We start from the raw sequence: 18,977 nt of genomic DNA, 5'->3' as shown, positions 1-18,977 counted from the left end.
CCAAGCCAAGTCGCCAGGACCCTATTTCTAGTCGCCATGGTGACCTGGCGCCCGGGATTTGTCGAGCCCTGGTATAAGTGCCCAGCAAGCACGTGGTTAAAGAAATGTTCAATTGATGATTTAAAGTTATAAGAGCAAACTAGCATTAGTGTTGTAATAGACCTGATTTCTGCCTAATTGGGAAATAAACCCCACCCATCTAACAAGGCCCACGTCAACCATTCATCCATCTGATGTGGGAGCCCCAATGACCAATCATGGCTGTCTCATTGGATTGTTGAATGGCTGAGTAGGATTTAGCTGCAGCTTGGACATGAGGAGCTTCCAGTACATAGAGAATGGTGCTGGGATCCCGGTGCTACCGAGACCTTGTGAAAACTGGCTGCGGTAACAAAACACTGTTGTTGGCTTGATCAGCTACTAATATTCACAATGAATATAGAAATGAACTTTGCATGTGAGTAGTAACTTTTTGCATTTTGCACATTACATTATATACTGATCAGCCAGAACATTATGAGCACTGATAGGTACAATTAATAACATAGATTATCTCTTTTAAAATGGCACCAGAAAGTGGGTGGGTTTATTGGACAGCAAGTGAACATGTTATCTCTGAAGTTGATGTTTGGAAAGCAGAAAAAATGGGCATGTGTGAGGATTTAAATGACTTTGACAAGGGCCAAATTGTAATGGCTAGACTTCAGAGCAACTTCAAAACTGCAGCTTTTGTGGCAGTCTGCAGCGGTCAGGACTAGGGATGAGCTCTGTCGTGTTTGCAGAGCCCGCCAGGAAGTCTGCGCTGCGCTAATCACAGGCAGGGAGACATTCCTGATGCTCGGCTGCAGAGATCGGGCAATGTCTCCCTGCCTGTGATTAGCGCAGAGCAATGCAGACTTCCTGGCGGGCTCTGCATGTGTACTGTGCGAACACGCCGGAGCTTCATCCCTAGTCAGGACCTATGAAGAGTGCTCTTAGGAAGCAAAACCAGAAACAGGGTCAAGAGCAGCCAAGGCTCATTAATGCACGTGGGGAGCGAAGGCTGGCCCATGTACTCCTATCCAATAGAAGAGCTACTGGGGCTCAGATTGCTGAAAATGTTTGATGCTGGTTATGATAGAAAGGTGTCAGAACATAGTACATCGCAGTTTGTGGTGTATGAGGCTGAGTAGCTGAAGATCGGTCAGGGTGCCCATGTTGTCCACAGCCAAAAATGCCTACAATAGACACGTGAGCATCAGAACTGGACCACAGCGCGATGGGAAAAGGTGGTTTTGTCTGATGAATTTAGGAATGTTTGAGGAACACAACAAGGAGTTCTAGTTGTTAACTTGGCCTCCAAATTCTCCAGATCTCCATTCGAGCAATCGGTGGGATGTTTTGAAAAAAAAAAAACAAGTCTGTGGTCTAGGTCTAGTGCCTTGACAGTTTATGATGGGTGGGTATAATATCATGGCTGATCTGTGTACATATGGGTTAACTGGGTGTGATGTGCAGTTTTTTGCATTAGTAAATGTTCTTATCGTGTAGTCCATATAAAAATACAAAGCTAGGTGAACACTGGAAATGTATGCTTGCAGTTGGAATTGCTCATATCTGGCTCCTTTCTTCTGTGTAGGACACACCGAGATTTAGCGGGCTCGCTGTATACTCAGGTTTTGCAGTCGTTGCAGAAAGTCCTGGGAGATCCTGTACGCCCTCTCTGTTCCCATTATGGGGCTGTTGTCGGTCTTCATGCCCTGGGCTGGAAGGTAATTTGTTGAAAAGAGCAAAGGAACAGAGAATACTGTGATGGAGTTTTTTTGGTGTAACTTTGGTTCTCCCTTTATATCTCATTTAGGCAGTAGAGCAAGTATTGTATCCGCTGCTTCCAACCTATTGGTCTGGGCTTCAGACTGTATTAGATGATCACTCCATGTCCAATGCACAAGTCAAGGCTGATGGCCACAAGGTGTATGGAGCTATCTTGGTAAGTAAAACTGCAATACGAAGCGGGGAAAAAATAAGTGAATTTGTAAATGAGAAATAGTAAAAGGCAGCCATGCTTCTGCCGCAAGGATCCGTATCTATTCACCCTTCCAGTCAATATAACATTTTGTGCATTGAAACAACACTGGATTAACTATATACACACATTTTTGTGTTGCTGTTGGGTACGGTTGTACTCAAAAATTTGCATTCCCTTTGGAGAATTGGTTATATACAATGTGCACCATGTTTAACCACTTGCTTACTGGGCACATATACCCCCTTCCTGCCCAGGTGAAATTTTAGCTTTCGGCACTGTCACGCTTTAAATGTAAATCGCACAGTCGTGCGACGTGGCTCCCAAACAAAATTGACGTGTTTTGTTTTTTTTTTTGTTTTTTTTTTTAGAGCTTTCTTTTGGTGGTATTTGATCAACTCTGTGGTTTTTATTTTTTGCGCTATAAACAAGAGCAACAATTTAAAAAAAACACTATCTTTCACTTTTTGCTATAATAAATATCCCAATTTTTTTTTCCTCGGTTTAGGCCGATACATATTCTTCTACATATTTTTATTTAAAGAAAATCACAATAAGCGTATAGTGATTGGTTTGCGCAAAAGTTATTGTGGCTACAAAATAGGGGATAGAATTCTGACTCTTTTTTTTTTTTATTATTATTATTATTTTTTACTAGTAATGGCGGTTATCTGCGATTTTTGTCAGGACTGTGATATTGCGGCGGACACATCGGACACTTTTGACACATTTTTGGGACCATTCACATTTATACAGCGAACAGTGCTATAAATATGCACTGATTACGGTACAAATGTGACTGGCAGGGAAGGGAATTAACACTAGGGGGCGAGGAAGGAGTTAAATGTGTACCCTGGGAGTGATTCTTACTGTGGGGGGAGGGGACTAACTGGGGGAGGTGACCGATCTGTGCCCCTATGTACAAAGGACACAGTATCAGTCTCCTCTCCCTGACAGGACGTGGAGCTCTGTGTCTACACCCAGAGATCCACGTCCTGGCTAATCGCGGGTACCTGGCGGACATCCCAACCGCCAGGCAAGCGCATTAGCATCTTAGTAATGCGCTGGGTACGCGTGCCCCCCCATTGGCCTGGGTCTGAAGAAGTTAAAGAAGCCATGAGTGAACAGAATGGCACAATCATAAAATAAAACATGGCAACAAGTAAGCAAATGGAATGATCCATGTTCAGAAGTCTGCATACCCTGAGTCCCTAATACTGTGTATTGCCCCCTTTGGCATCAATGACAGCGTGCAGTATTTTGGAATTGTTTTCTTATGAGGCCCTGAATTCTTACAGGTGGTATAGCTGCCTATTTCTCTTGCCTCAGGTCATGCAGTCTTTGGTTGTCTTGCATGAACTGCAAATTTGAGATCTCCCCAGAGTGGCTCGATGATATTAAGGTCAGGAGACTGCAATGGCCACTCCAGAACCTTCTCCTTTTTCTGCTGTAACCACTAGAGCAGGGATCTTCAAACTACGGCCCTCCAGTTGTTGTAGAACTACACTTCCCATGAGGCATTGTAAAAATCTGACATTCACAGACATGACTAGACATGATGGGAATTGTAGTTCCTGAACAACTGGAGGGCCATAGTTTGAAGACCCCTGCACTAGAGTGTCAACTTGGCCTTGTGCTTAGGGTCATTGTCATGCTAGAAAGTCCATAAGCGTTCCATGTGCAGCTTTCATGCAGAAGAATGCAAATAGTCTGCCAGTATTTTCTGATAACATGCTGCATTCATCTTGCCATTCATTTTCACAATATTCCCTTGTGCCTTTAGAGCTCATGCACCCCCAAAACATCAGTGAGCTCCCACCATGCTTCACAATTGGGGTGGTAATCTTGTCGCTATAGGCCTTGACCCCTCTCCAAACATCACACCTATGGTTGTGACCATAAAGCTCTCTTTTTTTGGTCTCGTCACTGCAGATTGCAGTGTGCCAGAAGCTTTTGTCAGACATATTACAACTGGGCTTTTTAGTGGTATTGGCGCAGTAAAGGCTCTTTTTTTATTATTTTTTTTCAACCATGCAGCCAATTTTTGTTCACGTATTGTCATATTGTGCTCCTTGAAGCAACAACATTATCTTTTTTTCAAGGCAGCCTGCATTTCTCCTGAGGTTACTTCTGGGTTTTTCTTTGTATCCCGAACAATTCTTCTGGTAGTTGTAGCTGATCTCTTTCTTGGTCTACCCGACTTTGGCTCGGTATCAAGAGATCCCAGAATTTTCCACTTCGTAATAAGTGATTGAACAGTACTGACTGGCATATCCAAGGATTTTCAATACCTTTTTTATATATCCTCTCCCATCATTATAAAGTTTCTTTACTTTGTTATGCAGTTCTTGACAGTTCTTTTCTGCTCCCCATGGCTTAGGATCTTGCTTGCTCAGTGCAACCATGTGAGAGCGAACAAACGCATAGGGGGTTATTTATGAAAGGCAAATCCACTTTGCACTACAAGTTCAAAGTGCACTTGATATTGCACTGAAAGTGCAGTCGCGGGAAATCTGAGGGGGTAGATCTGAAATGAGGGGAAGCTCTGCTGATTTTATTATCCAATTATATGCAAGCTAAAATGCTGTGTGTGTGTGTGTGTGTGTGTGTGTTTTTTTTTTTTCTTCCTTGCATGTCCCCCTCGGATCTACAGCGACTGCACTTCCAAGTGCACTTTGCACTTGTAGTGCAAAGTGGATTTGCCTTTAGTAAATAACCCCCATTGACTATTTATACACAGACACAAATTACAATTTACAAAGCCACAGATGTGGCACCTTTTGTGTTTCTGTACCAAGGCCAAACATTCCAGGGGGATGGAAACTTTTGATCAGGGCCATTTTGGTGACTTCTGTTATTAGGATTTAAAAAGGAGCCAAACAACTGTTATTGAAAATATGATAAGGATGGTGATCATATGAAGCCATTTAATATCACAATTTCTGCCAGGGTATGCAAGCTTTTGAGCACATCTGTACCTAATGGTTATTTTTGATAAACGTAGAAAGAACAAGGCTGGACAGGTATATTGCTTAAAGTGGAGGTTCACCCAAAAAAAATTTTTTTTAACAGTAGATTGGGCCTAATTACGGGAAGCAGAATCGGGTGTTTCTCCCTCGTCTTCCAGGACGGCACGCTGAGAGTAGACTGGCCACCTGACAGGAAACACAATCAAAAAAGAGGTTAAAAGGCCCCACCCTTCCCATGTGCCTCAGTTTTCTGATTGTGTTTCCCCTACAGCGAAACAGTTTTTTATTTTCAAGCTGACCTAAGGCCTGGGGCTGGTGGTCCCCCCCCCGGAGTCTAGACCTCAGGTACTGGGTGCTTTTGGGTCCGGTCAAGGTGCTTGCACTTTCCCGGGGGGGTATCCCTTCTTTTTGGTCTAGGGAGGCTGAAGGTGCTAACTAAGAAGAGTGCCTCCCTGGACGCCAGAGCCTCCTAGCTAGCAGGGCTTCCCTAGTGCTCTGAGGCGGCCGTACCTCTCTCCCCCCCCCGTCTTCCCTCCTACCTTACAGGGAGACTTCCCCTCTGCAGCGTGGTGTCGGCTGGGCTGGGCGCCGCTCCGAGCGGCGCCGTCACTTGCTGGGCGCGTATTGATGACGCGCACGCCGTCCGACGGCGTGACGTCACTCCGCCCCTACAAGATGGCGGCCTCCACCGACGGATGCCACATTTCGCTGCAGAGCACAGCAGAGGCAGAGCAACGCGCAGCCGGGGAGAGAGAAGGGCCGGGCGCCCTCATCATGGAGGACCGTCTGACAGACATGGCTGCTGAGGAGTCCACCCGGGGTGAGTCCTCCTTGTGTTCGGGGGTGGGGGGCCCCCCCCCCCCCCCTCTTGTTGTAGAACCTCAGCTGTGAGAGTATGTTGCTAATGGGCCTTTCTATTTTACATTATGTTTTAGGAGAGGACCCTTCTGCCCAGGGGGAAGCCAGTAGATCCACTAAACCCCTTAAAAAAATTAAGAAATGTGGGAATTGTAATGATAAGCTCCCGACAGACTATAGCAAGTCCTTTTGCTCCAAGTGTATCTTTAAACTAGCTGGGAAAGAGACCTCGCAAATCATGAAGGATTTTCTCTCTGTGCAGTCAGAAATGCTCGCCACTCTCAAGGATTTTAAATCTTCCTTGAAAAGTAGGGAGTCTGATCCCCCTGTACCTGGTCCTTCGTCTCAGGAGGGATCCACTTCTGCGCGGCTGGGTTCCCGCCAGCGAACTAGGAAGGCTCCTTCCTCTGACTCCGAGGATTCTGAGGTCACTCTTCAAGAAGAGGGCCTGGTGGAAAGCCAGGCGGAGGAAGAGGACGAGGATGCCAGGTCTGGGAAATATATATTTTCCGCAGATGATATGGAGGGTCTTCTCGCAGCCATTTACGCCTCTGAGCAGATCCAACATCCAGCGGAGCAGGTTTCAGCCCAGGACAGGATGTATTTGGGTTTAATTAAGCCTCAGTCTAAGACTATCCCAGTGCATCAATCCCTCAAGGATATTATCCGGAGGGAATGGGCTGAGCCAGAAAAGAAACTTCCCAAGTTTAAGACCTGGAAACGCCGCTGCCCCTTTAAAGATGAGGTGGAGGATACCTTTTTTAAAGTTCCTCGTCTTGACGCATCTTTAGCTCAGGTCTCTAGACAATCCGATCTCTCTTTTGAGGATGCAGGGAGTTTAAGGGATGCCATGGATAGGCGGGCTGATACCTCCCTCCGTAGAGCCTGGGAAGCCAATGCAGCCGCTTTGGGTCCTGCGTTAGCTTCAGCATGCGTCGCAAGGAACACTGCCGCTTGGACTTCCAGGCTGTTAGATCATCTAGCAAGTTCTTCCAAGTCTAGAGAAACTCAAGAGTCCCTCCAGGTGATCGGCAGTGCGGTAGCCTATTTGGCAGACGCAGCTATTGAGACGGTTCGCGCTTCAGCCAAGACTGGAGCACCTATTAATGCTTCTAGGAGAGCTGTCTGGCTGAAGACTTGGAGGGGCGACCTTGCGTCAAAAAACCGCTTGTGTGCGATTCCGTTTGAGGGTTCCCTCCTGTTCGGCACCGCATTAGATCAGGCCCTAGCGAGATCCTCTGAAAAAGGAAATAGATTTCCCTCAAAACCTAGAGCAAATAGGGGGAAGTTTTTTCGTCCCAACCAGAGGAAAAACCCCCCCCCAGGGAAGAAATCGGCACCCGGCAGGCGCTGGGGGTTTGGAAAGGATAAGCCAAAGAGTGGGATCCTTTTTTCCAGCCCCAAGCCTGGTGAGAAGGATCCCAAGTGACGAGAGGGTAGGGGGCAGGCTCTCCAGGTTCCTTCCCGCTTGGGAGGAGATAACCAGGAGTCCTCACGTCCTTCAGATCATCAGGGAAGGTTACAGGCTAGAATTCCGCCAGTTTCCTCCCCCCATTTTTCTCCTCACACACCTACCAAGCGATCCTCGCAAAGCCGCTGGACTTTCCCAGAACGTTGCCAGCCTGGCCGAACAGGGAGTCATAGTCCCAGTCCCTCCAAATCAAGAGGGCCAGGGAGTATACTCCCATATTTTTGTCGTTTCCAAATCACTCGGGAAATTCAGATTGATCATCAATCTCAGACCCCTAAATGTTCATCTTCAATACAAGAAATTTCGTATGGAGAATGTGTACAGTCTCAGGGGCCTCTTGTTAGAAGGCGTGTTCATGGTGACAATAGACTTGAGGGATGCTTACCTTCACGTTCCTATTTGTCCGGATCACCAGAGATTCCTCAGATTCGCCCTCACCTCTGCCCAAGGAGTTCAGCACTGGCAGTTCTCGGCCCTCCCCTTCGGACTGGCTTCCAGCCCGAGGGTGTTTACGAAGGTCCTGGCAGAGGTGATGGCTTTTCTACATTTAAAGGGGATCTCCCTCGTCCCTTACTTGGACGACCTTTTGCTCTTCAACCTGAGTCGGGATCAGCTCCTTCTGGACCTGGCCACTGTCATAACCACCCTGGAATCCCTTGGTTGGATCGTGAACAGGGAGAAGTCTTCTCTCCTTCCAGAACAAAGGAAGATGTACCTAGGTTTTCTTATAGACTCCCTAGAAAGGAAGCTTGTCTTATCCCAAGACAAAGCACAGGGTCTTATGACAGCGGTCAGGTCCCTAGTGGCGGCTGTAGATTCCTCTTTCAGAGAAATCATGAGGTTGTTGGGACGGATGACTTCGTGCATCCCGGCAGTTCCCTGGGCACAACTCCACTCAAGGCCCCTGCAGGCCTTCCTTCTCTCATCTTGGGGGGGAACGGAAGAGACGTTGGATACCAGGGTCAGTATCCCGGTTCCAGTAAAAGACACCTTACAATGGTGGCTATTGCCCCAGAACCTTTTAAAGGGTCGTCTGTGGAGTCAGGTCAACCCGATCAAAGTCACCACAGATGCCAGCAGCTGGGGGTGGGGAGCCCATACAGAGGAACTTCGAGCCCAGGGTTCTTGGAATCCCCAGCAAAGGCGGGCTTCTTCCAACTACCGGGAGTTGTTGGCGGTTGGGGAGGCTCTGGAAGCCTTCGAGGAGAGAATTCAGGGCCGAGAGGTCCTAGTCCTCTCCGACAACGCGACTACGATCGCCTTTCTCAACCGGCAGGGGGGCACCAGGTCACACTCTCTCCTAGCCCTCTCCCTGAGGATCCTAACTTGGGTAGAACAGAGGGTGCCCTCTCTTCTAGCGGTCCATATAAGAGGGACCCTCAATCTGGAGGCCGATTTTCTGAGCCGCCAGCCCATCCTTCAGGGGGAATGGGAATTATGCCCGGAGACCTTCAGCTGGATTTGCCAACAGCTCGGTCGCCCAGAAGTAGACCTCTTTGCGTGCAAGGGGAACAAAAAGGTGAGCAGGTTCTTTTCCCTCTCCCGAGAGCAGGGTTCACTGGGGGTGGATGCGTTGGCTCAACCCTGGAGATTCCGGCTGGCCTACGCCTTTCCTCCCTTGAATCTCATCCCAAGGGTTCTGCAAAAATTGAACGCCTCAGACACCAACCTGATTTTAATCGCTCCTTGGTGGCCCAAGAGGTCCTGGTTCCCCACCCTGAAACATTGGGCTCTAGCTCCCCCGCTTCCTCTCCCTCCCCGGGCGGGTCTTCTGCGGCAGGGGCCGGTCTCTCATCCGAACCCAGAATTCTTCAGCCTGACGGCATGGCTCTTGAGAGGTGGAACCTGCAGCAGAGAGGCTGTTCGGAAAAGGTGATAGGAACCCTGTTGGCTAGTCGCAAGAAAGTCACCAGACTCATCTATGCAAGAATCTGGGGGGTCTTTTCGCGCTGGTGCTCCGCGAAACAGATCTCCTACCCTGACATCCCCGTCATCCTGGATTTCCTCCAGGATGGGGTGGAACTAGGCTTAGCCACTAAGACCTTGAGAGTCCAAGTTACGGCCTTGTCCTATTTTTTGGACAGGAGCCTTTCTGGGGATCCTCTTATTAGGAGGCTTCTGACAGCCAGGGACAGACTTTCCCCTATAAAAGTCTCTAGAGTTCCCCCTTGGGACCTCTTCCTAGTCTTGAATCAGCTATCTAAGGCACCATTCGAACCTATAGATAGTATTCCAATTAAATTACTTTCCTTTAAATTTACTTTTTTGTTGGCTATCACGTCTGCCAAAAGAGTTGGAGACATGCATGCTTTTTCCATTAAGGAACCCTTTCTTCGGGTTTTTGAAGACAGGGTGGTACTGAGTCAGGATCCTCTGTACCTGCCCAAAGTGGCAACTAAGTTCCACAGATCCCAGGAGGTAGTCCTCCCTTCGTTTTGCGCAGATCCCAAGAATGAGAAGGAGGCTACTTTTCATTGCTTGGACGTAAGACGTTGTCTTTTGATTTATTTAGAGAGGGTAAGTGAGTTTAGGAATTCCCCTCATCTTTTGGTTAATTTTTCTGGTCAGAAAAAGGGTCAGCAGGCAACAAAGGCTTCTATATCCAGATGGATCAGGCAGGCTATTTCTTTATCCTACACCTTAGCGGGTAGACCAGTTCCTGTTATCAAGGCCCATTCCACCCGATCACTGGCAGCCTCCTGGGCAGAAAGAGCAGGAGCTTCCATAGAACAAATATGTAAAGCGGCGACCTGGTCAAGCCAGAATACGTTCGTCAGACATTACAGAGTCGAACTGCTGTCACCGCAAGATCTGATGTTTGGTAGGAAGGTCCTACAGACGGTGGTCCCGCCCTAAGGTAGGCCCAAAGATTGCTTGCTTTTCTCTCAGCGTGCCGTCCTGGAAGACGAGGGAGAAATGACCAGTTACACTTACCGGTAGCTGGATTTCTACGATGTCTTACAGGACGGCAGGCCTACTTCCCTCCCTGTTATCTACTGGTATTCGGAGTTATTTTTTTATTAGATCCTAGGACCGTGTTCTAATAGCGGTTACTTATCTACAAACTGAGGCACATGGGAAGGGTGGGGCCTTTTAACCTCTTTTTTGATTGTGTTTCCTGTCAGGTGGCCAGTCTACTCTCAGCGTGCCGTCCTGTAAGACATCGTAGAAATCCAGCTACCGGTAAGTGTAACTGGTCATTTTGATTAAAATCAATGCAGTACTTACCTTTTTTGAGATAGATGTTCCCCGCCGCTTCCGGGTATGGTCTTTGGGACTGGGCGTTCCTATTTGATTGACAGCCTTCCGACCGTCGCATACAGCGCGTCACCAGTTTCCGAAAGTAGCCGAACGTCAGTGCGCAGGTGCCGTATAGCGCCGCACCGACGTTCGGTGACGCGCTGTATGCGACCGTCGGAAGGCTGTCAATCAAATAGGAACGCCCAGTCCCGAAGACCATACCCGGAAGCGGCAGGAGAACAATCTATCTCAAAAAAGGTAAGTACTGCATTGATTTTAATCAAAACACCCGATTCTGCTTCCCGTAATTAGGCCCAATCTACTGTTAAAAAATGTTTTCAGGTGAACTCCCGCTTTAAGGAAACTCTTTTGCTTTAAGAATACCAAAACCTGCTGGCGGTATGAAATGCAGACACCCAGAAGTGTACATCCTACATTATTTTTCAGTATCCTGTGCTTCTATTTAGTGTTGGGTGTTGTGACAGGCACAGTTTCACTTCAGCTAGCGAGGCAGCTCATCATTGTATGGGCCAATAGGCATGTGCAGGGTTTGGGCTTAGCGGCAACACTACCTAGAAGCATGAAAGCTTTGCCTAAATAGAAGAGCCTGGCATTTGATCAAATTAAAGAATACTAAAAGTTGGGAGCCTGCACATCATACCTGTCAGCAGGTTTTAGTATTTGGGATGAGACAGAGTCCCTTTAATTTATTTGGGCTTGTTCACACTACTTTTGCAGTAGTTTCTTGGGGTGCCATTCATTTTTGTATTGCACCCCGACACATGTTCAGAACACTCCTGCTTAACATAAAAGTTTGCTGTAGAAAAATGCAGCAAGACCCTACAATTTCCTGTGTCGAGATGTATTGGGCCTCGTACACACGATAGGTTAACCAGAGGACAACGATCTGATGGACCGTTTTCATCGGTCAAAACCGATCGTGTGTGGGCCCCATAGGTTATTTAACCATCGGTTAAAAAAAAAACAACAACTTGCATTCTCAGAATCAAGTCGACGCATGCTTGAAAGCATCCAACTTCGTTTTTTTTTCAGCACATTGTTGTGTTTTACGTCAACGCGTTCTGACACAATTGTTTTTTTAACCGATGGTGTGTAGGCGCGACGGACCATCAGTCAGCTTCATCGGTTAACCGATGACAACGGTCCTTCAGACTGTTCTCATCTTGTGTACGAGCCATTTTTTTTTGAGTGGTCCGTCTAATGCAACACATCTAAATACACAAAGGTGCATGCACTCGGGTACACTGTATTCAGGTGGGAATGGGCCCTGAAAGGGAAAGAAGATCGTGATGTTTTTGTAGATTTGTTTTGTGAAAGATCAGATTTATGCAAATCTTTTTGGCGGGTGTTGAAGGATAAGTGATCTTTAAAGTCGAAGTACACTTATCCTTTTTGCCCCCCCAACCTAACCAAATCCAGCCTTCTCCTAAACAAATGCATACTGTAACGCTACAACAATGTGCTTGCAAAACTAGACCACTTTTAGTGAAAATATTAACTTTCCTCCCCCTATGCTGTAATTTCAACTGTAAGATAAAATCGTGGGACTCTTCCATTCTACGGACCTCAGAGGCTTCCCCTTGTTTCCATAATAGCTGGATTCCTTGTGAGCCAGAAGACAGTTTTTTTTTTTTCCCCAAATCTTTTATTCATTTTTTTTATACAAAACAGTACAATTAATACAACATAAAATCAATATACAGACTAACATATATGGTCTCCAAATGTACCCTTTCCAATGAAAATTGAAAATATATTAAAGGCTCTATCTTCTTCTACCAATATTATGTACTACTCCTGGATTTCTCCATCCTTCCGCCCCAGTGCCTATCCCTCCATTTCCACTCTTCAAGGGAGATACCCAGGGATAGGACCCCACTACCTATACCTACAGTAAGTTGAGGGGGGGAGGACGTGTATATAAAAAAAATAAAAAAGAGAGATATGAGAGCGAGAGAAAGAGAGGGTAGGAGGGAGATATGGAGAGAGAAAGGGAGAGAGGGAAAAAAAGAGAGAAGAGAGAAAAAAAAAAAAAAAAAAAAGACACCACGTCCTACTAGAATATAGTGAAAAGTATCGGGGTAATTCCCCTTATTGTGTATTTACATAAGTGTACAAAACCACAAAGAAGTTGAATAAAAGAAAAAAAAAATAAAATAAAACACACTGAATCCAACTAGGATATAGTGAAAGGTATAGGGGTTAACCCCCTTATTGTATATTTACATGAGTGTATAAAAAAAAAAAAAAGAGAGAAGAAGAATAACTCTAAGTCTCTCTAAAATACAGTGAAAAATATAGGGGTTAATTCCTCTAATTGTGTATTTACTTAAGTATAATAACAAAAAAGAAAGACACTACATCCTACTAGAATGTAGTGAGTATTGTGTGTTTACATAAGTGTACAACACCAGACAGGAGTTGTAATAAAAAAAAAAAAAAGAAAAAAAAAGAGGGACACTAAGTCCTACTAGAATATAGTGAAAGGTATCGGGGTAATTCCCCTTATTGTGTATTTACATAAGTGTACAAAACCACAAAGAGGTTGAAAAAAAGAGAAAGGAAAAAAAAAAAAAATATATAAAAAGAAGAGAGACACTACGTCCCTCTAAAATATCGTGACAAATCTAGGGGCTAATTCCCCTTATTGTGTATTTACTTAAGTATACAAAAAACTAGAAAGAGTTGTAAAAAGAAGAAGGAAGGAAAAAAAAAACAGAAGAAAAAACGCAAAAAAGAGAAGAAGGACTCTTAGTCCGTCTAGAATATAGTGAAGGGTGTAGGGGTTGATTCCCTTATTGTGTATTTACATTAAGTGTCAAAGGTAGGAGGGCAGAGGGAAAAAAAAAAAAAAAAAAGAGACGCGAGGGAAGGAGGGGGCCCCATAATGGTTCCCCCCCACGGTCTCTCTATTCCCCTCCACTCTCTCCCTCCCCACCACCCCCCTCCCTCCCCCTAGCCCTAAAATCCCTCCATCCCTTCCAGGTCCTTTCATATCTTGGCCCAGACTCTACCTGAAAGGACCATAACTCCTCCATCACTTGCATTTTATCAATTTCTTGGAGCCATTCCCCTATCGAGGGTACTCTTTTTTCCCTCCAGTTCCTAGGTATTAGTGCCTTGGCTCCGTTCAGTAGGAACGGGACCAAGGAGCCTCTGTATTTTTTCCTGGATATACTTGTAGTGTGGAACAGACATTCCCATGGGTCATATCTTATCTCATATCCACTGATTTTTTTAATCAGACCTAGTATCTCCCGCCAATATACCTGGATGAGGGGGCATTGCCACCATATGTGGGCATGAGTTCCCTCCCTCCCACACTCCCTCCAGCATAAGGGGGACGCCTCACTGTTAATTCTGTGCAGTTTAGTTGGTACATAGTACCATTTAGTAAGTAACTTATAGTTGGTTTCTTTTACTTTTGCATCCATCGTTGTGGCCTGCACATATTCTAGCACCTGCCTCTTCTTCTTATTGGATATAGTTTGATTAAGTTCTATTTCCCAGCTTTCTATCATTTTCAATTTTCCTACCTCTATCTTGGTTGTCAACATCTTGTAGATACTTGATATTCCCCTTTTCCCAGGTTCCTCTTGGGTCATAAGTTTTTCCCATTGATTTAGTTCATTCGTAGTTCGCAGGGGCTTCGACAAAGTGCCGACAAAATGTTGGACTTGTCTGTGTCTCCACCTATCTCCTGGGTACTGTCCGTATTTCTCTTGAAGTTCTCCCACCGGGCGCACTTCATTTCCTTTTATTATATCCTTTAATCTTGGAGTGTCTGAAGTTGCCCACTTCCGGAATAATCCCCCCTCCTTGCCAGGAGGAAAGAAATCCGTACCTGTAAGCGGCAACAGTGGACTATTATAGGGCAATTTATTTTTCTTATAGACCTTATCCCATATTCTAAAAGTTTCTTTTGTTATTACTGGAGTGTCCAGGGGTAGTCCTCTATATTGCCTCGGTACCCATATTATATTTCCCAGCTCTTTCTTACTTAAACTTTCTTCGACTTCTACCCACTTTTTTTTACTTCCCCCCCTCCCCCTGCGCCCAATCTGTAATCCTCCTCAGTACTGCCGCCTCATAGTACCTTCTGAAGTCTGGCAGCTGTATTCCTCCTTCCTCTTTAGATCTAATCAGAGTCTCCACTGCTATACGCGGCTTTTCCCCCCTCCATATGAAACCTCCTATTATCCTATCCAGGATTTTAAAATATATTTCTGGGATTTTTATCGGGAGTGTTTGAAAAATATAAAGAATTTTAGGCAAAATCATCATTTTTATAGTATTCACCCTTCCCCACCATGATACTCTATCTATACTATATCCTTTTAAGTCTGATTTTACCTTATTCAGTAGTAGTATATAATTGTCTTCATAGAAACACTTTTCCTTGCAGGACAAGTATATACCTAAATATTTCACCCTCCTTTGCTTCCATTTAAATGGATAGAGCCCCTCCAATTCCCTACGATCCTTTGGACTTAATGATATACTTAGTATCTCCGTTTTGTCTTTATTAATTTTGAGATTCGAGATCTCCCCATACTGTTCATATTCCGCCATTATTTTAGGCAGTGTCTCCCTAGGGTTAGATACAAATAGCATCATGTCATCCGCGAAGGCGGATATCTTGTGCTCTCTTCTCTCTAGTTTTATCCCTTCTATGTCCTGATTCTTCCGTATTGTTTCCAATAAAGGCTCCAATGACAGGACGAATAGGATAGGCGAAAGCGGGCAACCTTGCCGGGTTCCATTACAAAGTGAAAAGCTATCAGAAAGGGTGCCATTCACCCTCACCCTAGCCGAGGGATCCGAATACAGAGCCCCTATCCACCTCAGCATACTTGGACCAAATCCTATATGGGATAAGTTTGCAAGCATAAATTCCCATTCTAGCCTGTCAAACGCCTTTTCGGCGTCTAGAGACAGGAATACTACTGGTTCTTTGTTCTTTTTAGCTTTTTGCAACAGAAATATTACTCTTAAGATGTTTTCTCTCGTTTCTGCCAGAAGACAGTTAAGATAGTATAGCCCAAGGATCCTCAACATACGGCCCTCCAGCTGTTAGCCAATAATACAGATGGAAGGGCTAATACCTAATACTTTATTCCCCTCCCCCCAAAGAAATGTTTTTTTAGAAAAAAATGTTTGTACCTCCTATATTGTTAAATTATCAGGTTTTCATTACTTTAAGACCAATGTAATTAATTCTTCATAACCAGTGGTGTACCGTGTCTTTTTTTTTTTCCAGGTGGCTGTGGAACGTCTTCTTAAAATGAAAGCTCGCTGTAGTGAATCGGATAAAGCCACTCCACCACAGTCCTATCCATCCTTACCATCTGCACCCAGTGTGTCCTTGTTGGAGATGTACAATGAGTTGTATTGCTTCTTTGGAGATAGCTTGGCTGTGCGTTTTGGCACTGGAGGAACAACCTTGCAACCAGAGATTATTCCTAAAGGTACACAGGAGCCAAAAAAAGAAGTGTCTGTAGAAGGGACACGGAAAATGCCACAGCTAACGGCTCACGGTGAGGAAGAAGTCACAAGTACAAACAGGTCAACTCAGCGCCCTCCTCAGATGTCTCTTGCATCTGCATCCCGCCCTCGTGGAGGTACAAGGCAAGGACAAAGGGTGCTGGGTGTGAGAGAAGCATTCCAAAGAAGTAGACTTACTCCACGGGGCTCCCCCCGCTTTAACTTTCTCATAGGAGGGAGACAGGCAGGGCGAGGGGGAGGAGGACGCAGGTTTCAGAGTGTCTTCCAACTCCATACTGGACCTGCGGCCACAGCCAGCCGCTATGCTCAAAAGCTGCCTATGATTGGACGAGTGGCAAAAACTGGACGTAGAGGGATTCCAACAGATTTGTCTCTTTATTTGCCTCTGTGATTCCGATTGTGAGACTGGAAGGCTTGTCTAAAAGCGCGTTATGAGGAATGTACTGTATCTCTGCCTTTTTTTTTGGACAAAATGGCATAGTTTGTAATGCGGTATTGCATTGAACTTGGACATTGCTGCATTCATCACTGCAAATATTTAAGTCAAGAGTGCTGAATACTTCCAAGGTGTGAACTCTTGTAAAAGCATTTTTTTTTTTTTTTTTTTTTTTTAGCTACGTATGTTTTAATGGGCATTTAAATATAATGCCATAAATGGTTTTGTTTGCTATGAATAAGAAGGTATCTGTAAATGTTCCAATTTAACATCTAGGCTGTTCTACAGCGTAGTCCAGTCTTTCCCTCTCTGTTTGCACCACCACTATAAACCACCATGATCGTACACACGATCAGAATTCCATCGGACAAATCCGTGGAATTTTGTGCGAAGGGCGTTGGCCGTGAACTTGTTCTGCATACAGACGGCAGAACTTTTTCAGACAACATACACAAAACTATGTGGTTTTTCAGCTCTTTAGCGCCACCCTTTGGGCAACTTCTGCTAATGTGCTATGGTTAGGGGCATGCATGTTGTACTTTGGATTTTTTTTTCCAATGGAATTCCAACAACAATTGTCCAATGGAACGTACAAACTGTTGGATTTTCAGACAAAACACTGCCATTACACATTTGTTGTTGGGAAAATCCGATCGTGTGTACGAGGCTTAAGAAACAAAACCGCTTGTAAAACTGATCATCTTCTCAGTTGCAATTTTAAAGTAAATATATACTTCTACTGAGAGGGTAACAGGTTCACTTTTTAAAGGAGAACGTTTTTTTTCTTATACTTGACTTCCCTAATCCATCATCAGACGAGCTTCCCCCTGCCTCTCTCCAATGCAGCTCTTGGTGTGTGAACAGCCAATCACCAGAGGGATACTGGCTTCAGAGCCTCCATGGACATACTGCCTGTGCTGCATGCATGGGCGTGAGCAATACAAATGAATGGGTTTTCTAACGGCCTGCTTGTTGAAAATATTGGTTAATCTAAACATTAACAACATAATGCAGACAGAAAAAAAGTGAGAGGTTTATTACTTATAAGAAATTAAATCTACTCCTGAGAATTATGTCCCATACACCCTAAAAGCAGTAAATAGGTTGGCTATCACTTAACCACTTCCCATCCGCAGATTGATTTTTAAAGCCACAAGGTGGCTCTAAAATGACGGGGGGCCGTCTATATACAGCCTCTGGCCTCCCGCCACTAGGGGTGTGTGCCCGCCGCTGCGTCACACAGGTGCCGATGCGAGTGCCTGGAGGCCTTGATTACCGCCAGCCACCCGCGATTGGCAGTCAGAGCCAGGGACGTGGATCTGTGTGTGTGTGTGTGTGTGTAAACACAGAGATTCACGTCCTGTCAGGGAGAGGAGACCGATGGTGTGTCCCTTGTACATAGGGACAACCATCGGTCAGTCCCCTCCCCCCACAGTAAGAATCACCTAGCAGGGCACACATTTAACCCCCTTGCTCGCCCCCTAGTGTTAACCCCCTTCCCTGCCAGTCGCATTTATACAGTAATCAGTGCATATTTTTAGCACTGTTCGCTGTATAAATGTGAATGGTCCCAAAAGTGTCCGCCGTAATATCGCAGTACTGACAAAAATCGCAGATCGCCGCCATTACTGGTAAAAATTTAAAAATAAGTCATAATTCTATCCCCTATTTTGTAGGCGATATAAAGTTTGCGCAAACCAATCAATAAAGGTTATTGCGATTTATTATTTTTTTTAACCAAAAATATGTAGAATACATATCAGCCTTTTTTTTTTTTAATTGGATATTTATTATAGCAAAAAGTATTGTGTTTTCAAAATTGTCGCTCTATTTTTGTTTATAGCGCAAAAAATAAAAATTGCAGAGATGATCAAATGCCACCAAAAGAAAGCTCTATTTGTGGGGGGGGGGAATACGTCAATTTTGTTTGGGAGCCACGTCGCACGACTGCGCAATTGTCATTCAAATCGTGACAGTGCTAAAAGCTGAAATTTTGCCTGGGCAGGAAGGGGGTATATGTACCCAGTAAGCAAGTGGTTAGAGTCTATATTGAGTACATTTGTTGATTTTTATTTGTTCAAGCATTAAAACCCAACTCCAGGCACCATCTTGTCTGTAAAGTTTTACTTCTTTTTAGACTTTTAACTAGAAATTGCCTTTGTTGTCTCAGTTTCAAACGCATCTCATGACCTACCTGGATCAATCTAGCGCCCACTACAGGCAATCGCCAACATCCGTGAGGTTGGTGCAAAAGAAAAACTGTTCTGGAGATGAGTCTCCACCCACTAGCTCTGCTTTATATAAATCATAGTCTGTGGTGTCAGGTGGAGCCAGCTTTTAAAGTTTAAGAAAAAAAAAAAAAAGACTTCACAACAGAGGCAGTTTATTGGCTAATATGAAGTGAACGTGTATAGAAAGGATGGTGCCTGAAGTTGGGCTTTAAAGGATAAGTTCACTTTTTGAAAAAAAATA

At 45.0% G+C, this 18,977-nt stretch overlaps 1 protein-coding gene across 2 annotated transcripts in view; it reads left to right on the top strand.

The window, feature by feature from the left end:
- Positions 1–16,858, top strand: part of TAF6L (TATA-box binding protein associated factor 6 like) — a 34,304-nt gene extending 17,446 nt beyond the window's left edge. For both annotated transcript variants that reach the window (XM_040328984.1, XM_040328983.1), the window contains exons 9-11: positions 1,619–1,751; positions 1,841–1,969; positions 15,825–16,858. In XM_040328984.1, the coding sequence (XP_040184918.1) occupies positions 1,619–1,751; positions 1,841–1,969; positions 15,825–16,460 (898 nt within the window). In that variant the 3' untranslated portion in view covers positions 16,461–16,858. The remainder of the gene's footprint in view (positions 1–1,618; positions 1,752–1,840; positions 1,970–15,824) is intronic.
- The last annotated feature ends 2,119 nt before the right edge of the window (positions 16,859–18,977 follow it).

The sequence above is a fragment of the Rana temporaria genome, chromosome 11 (genome assembly GCF_905171775.1).
Source record: "Rana temporaria chromosome 11, aRanTem1.1, whole genome shotgun sequence".
NCBI classification, from domain to species: Eukaryota; Metazoa; Chordata; class Amphibia; order Anura; family Ranidae; genus Rana; species Rana temporaria.
Note: the sequence above shows the minus strand (reverse complement) of the source record. Positions and strands in the feature narration are given on the sequence as shown.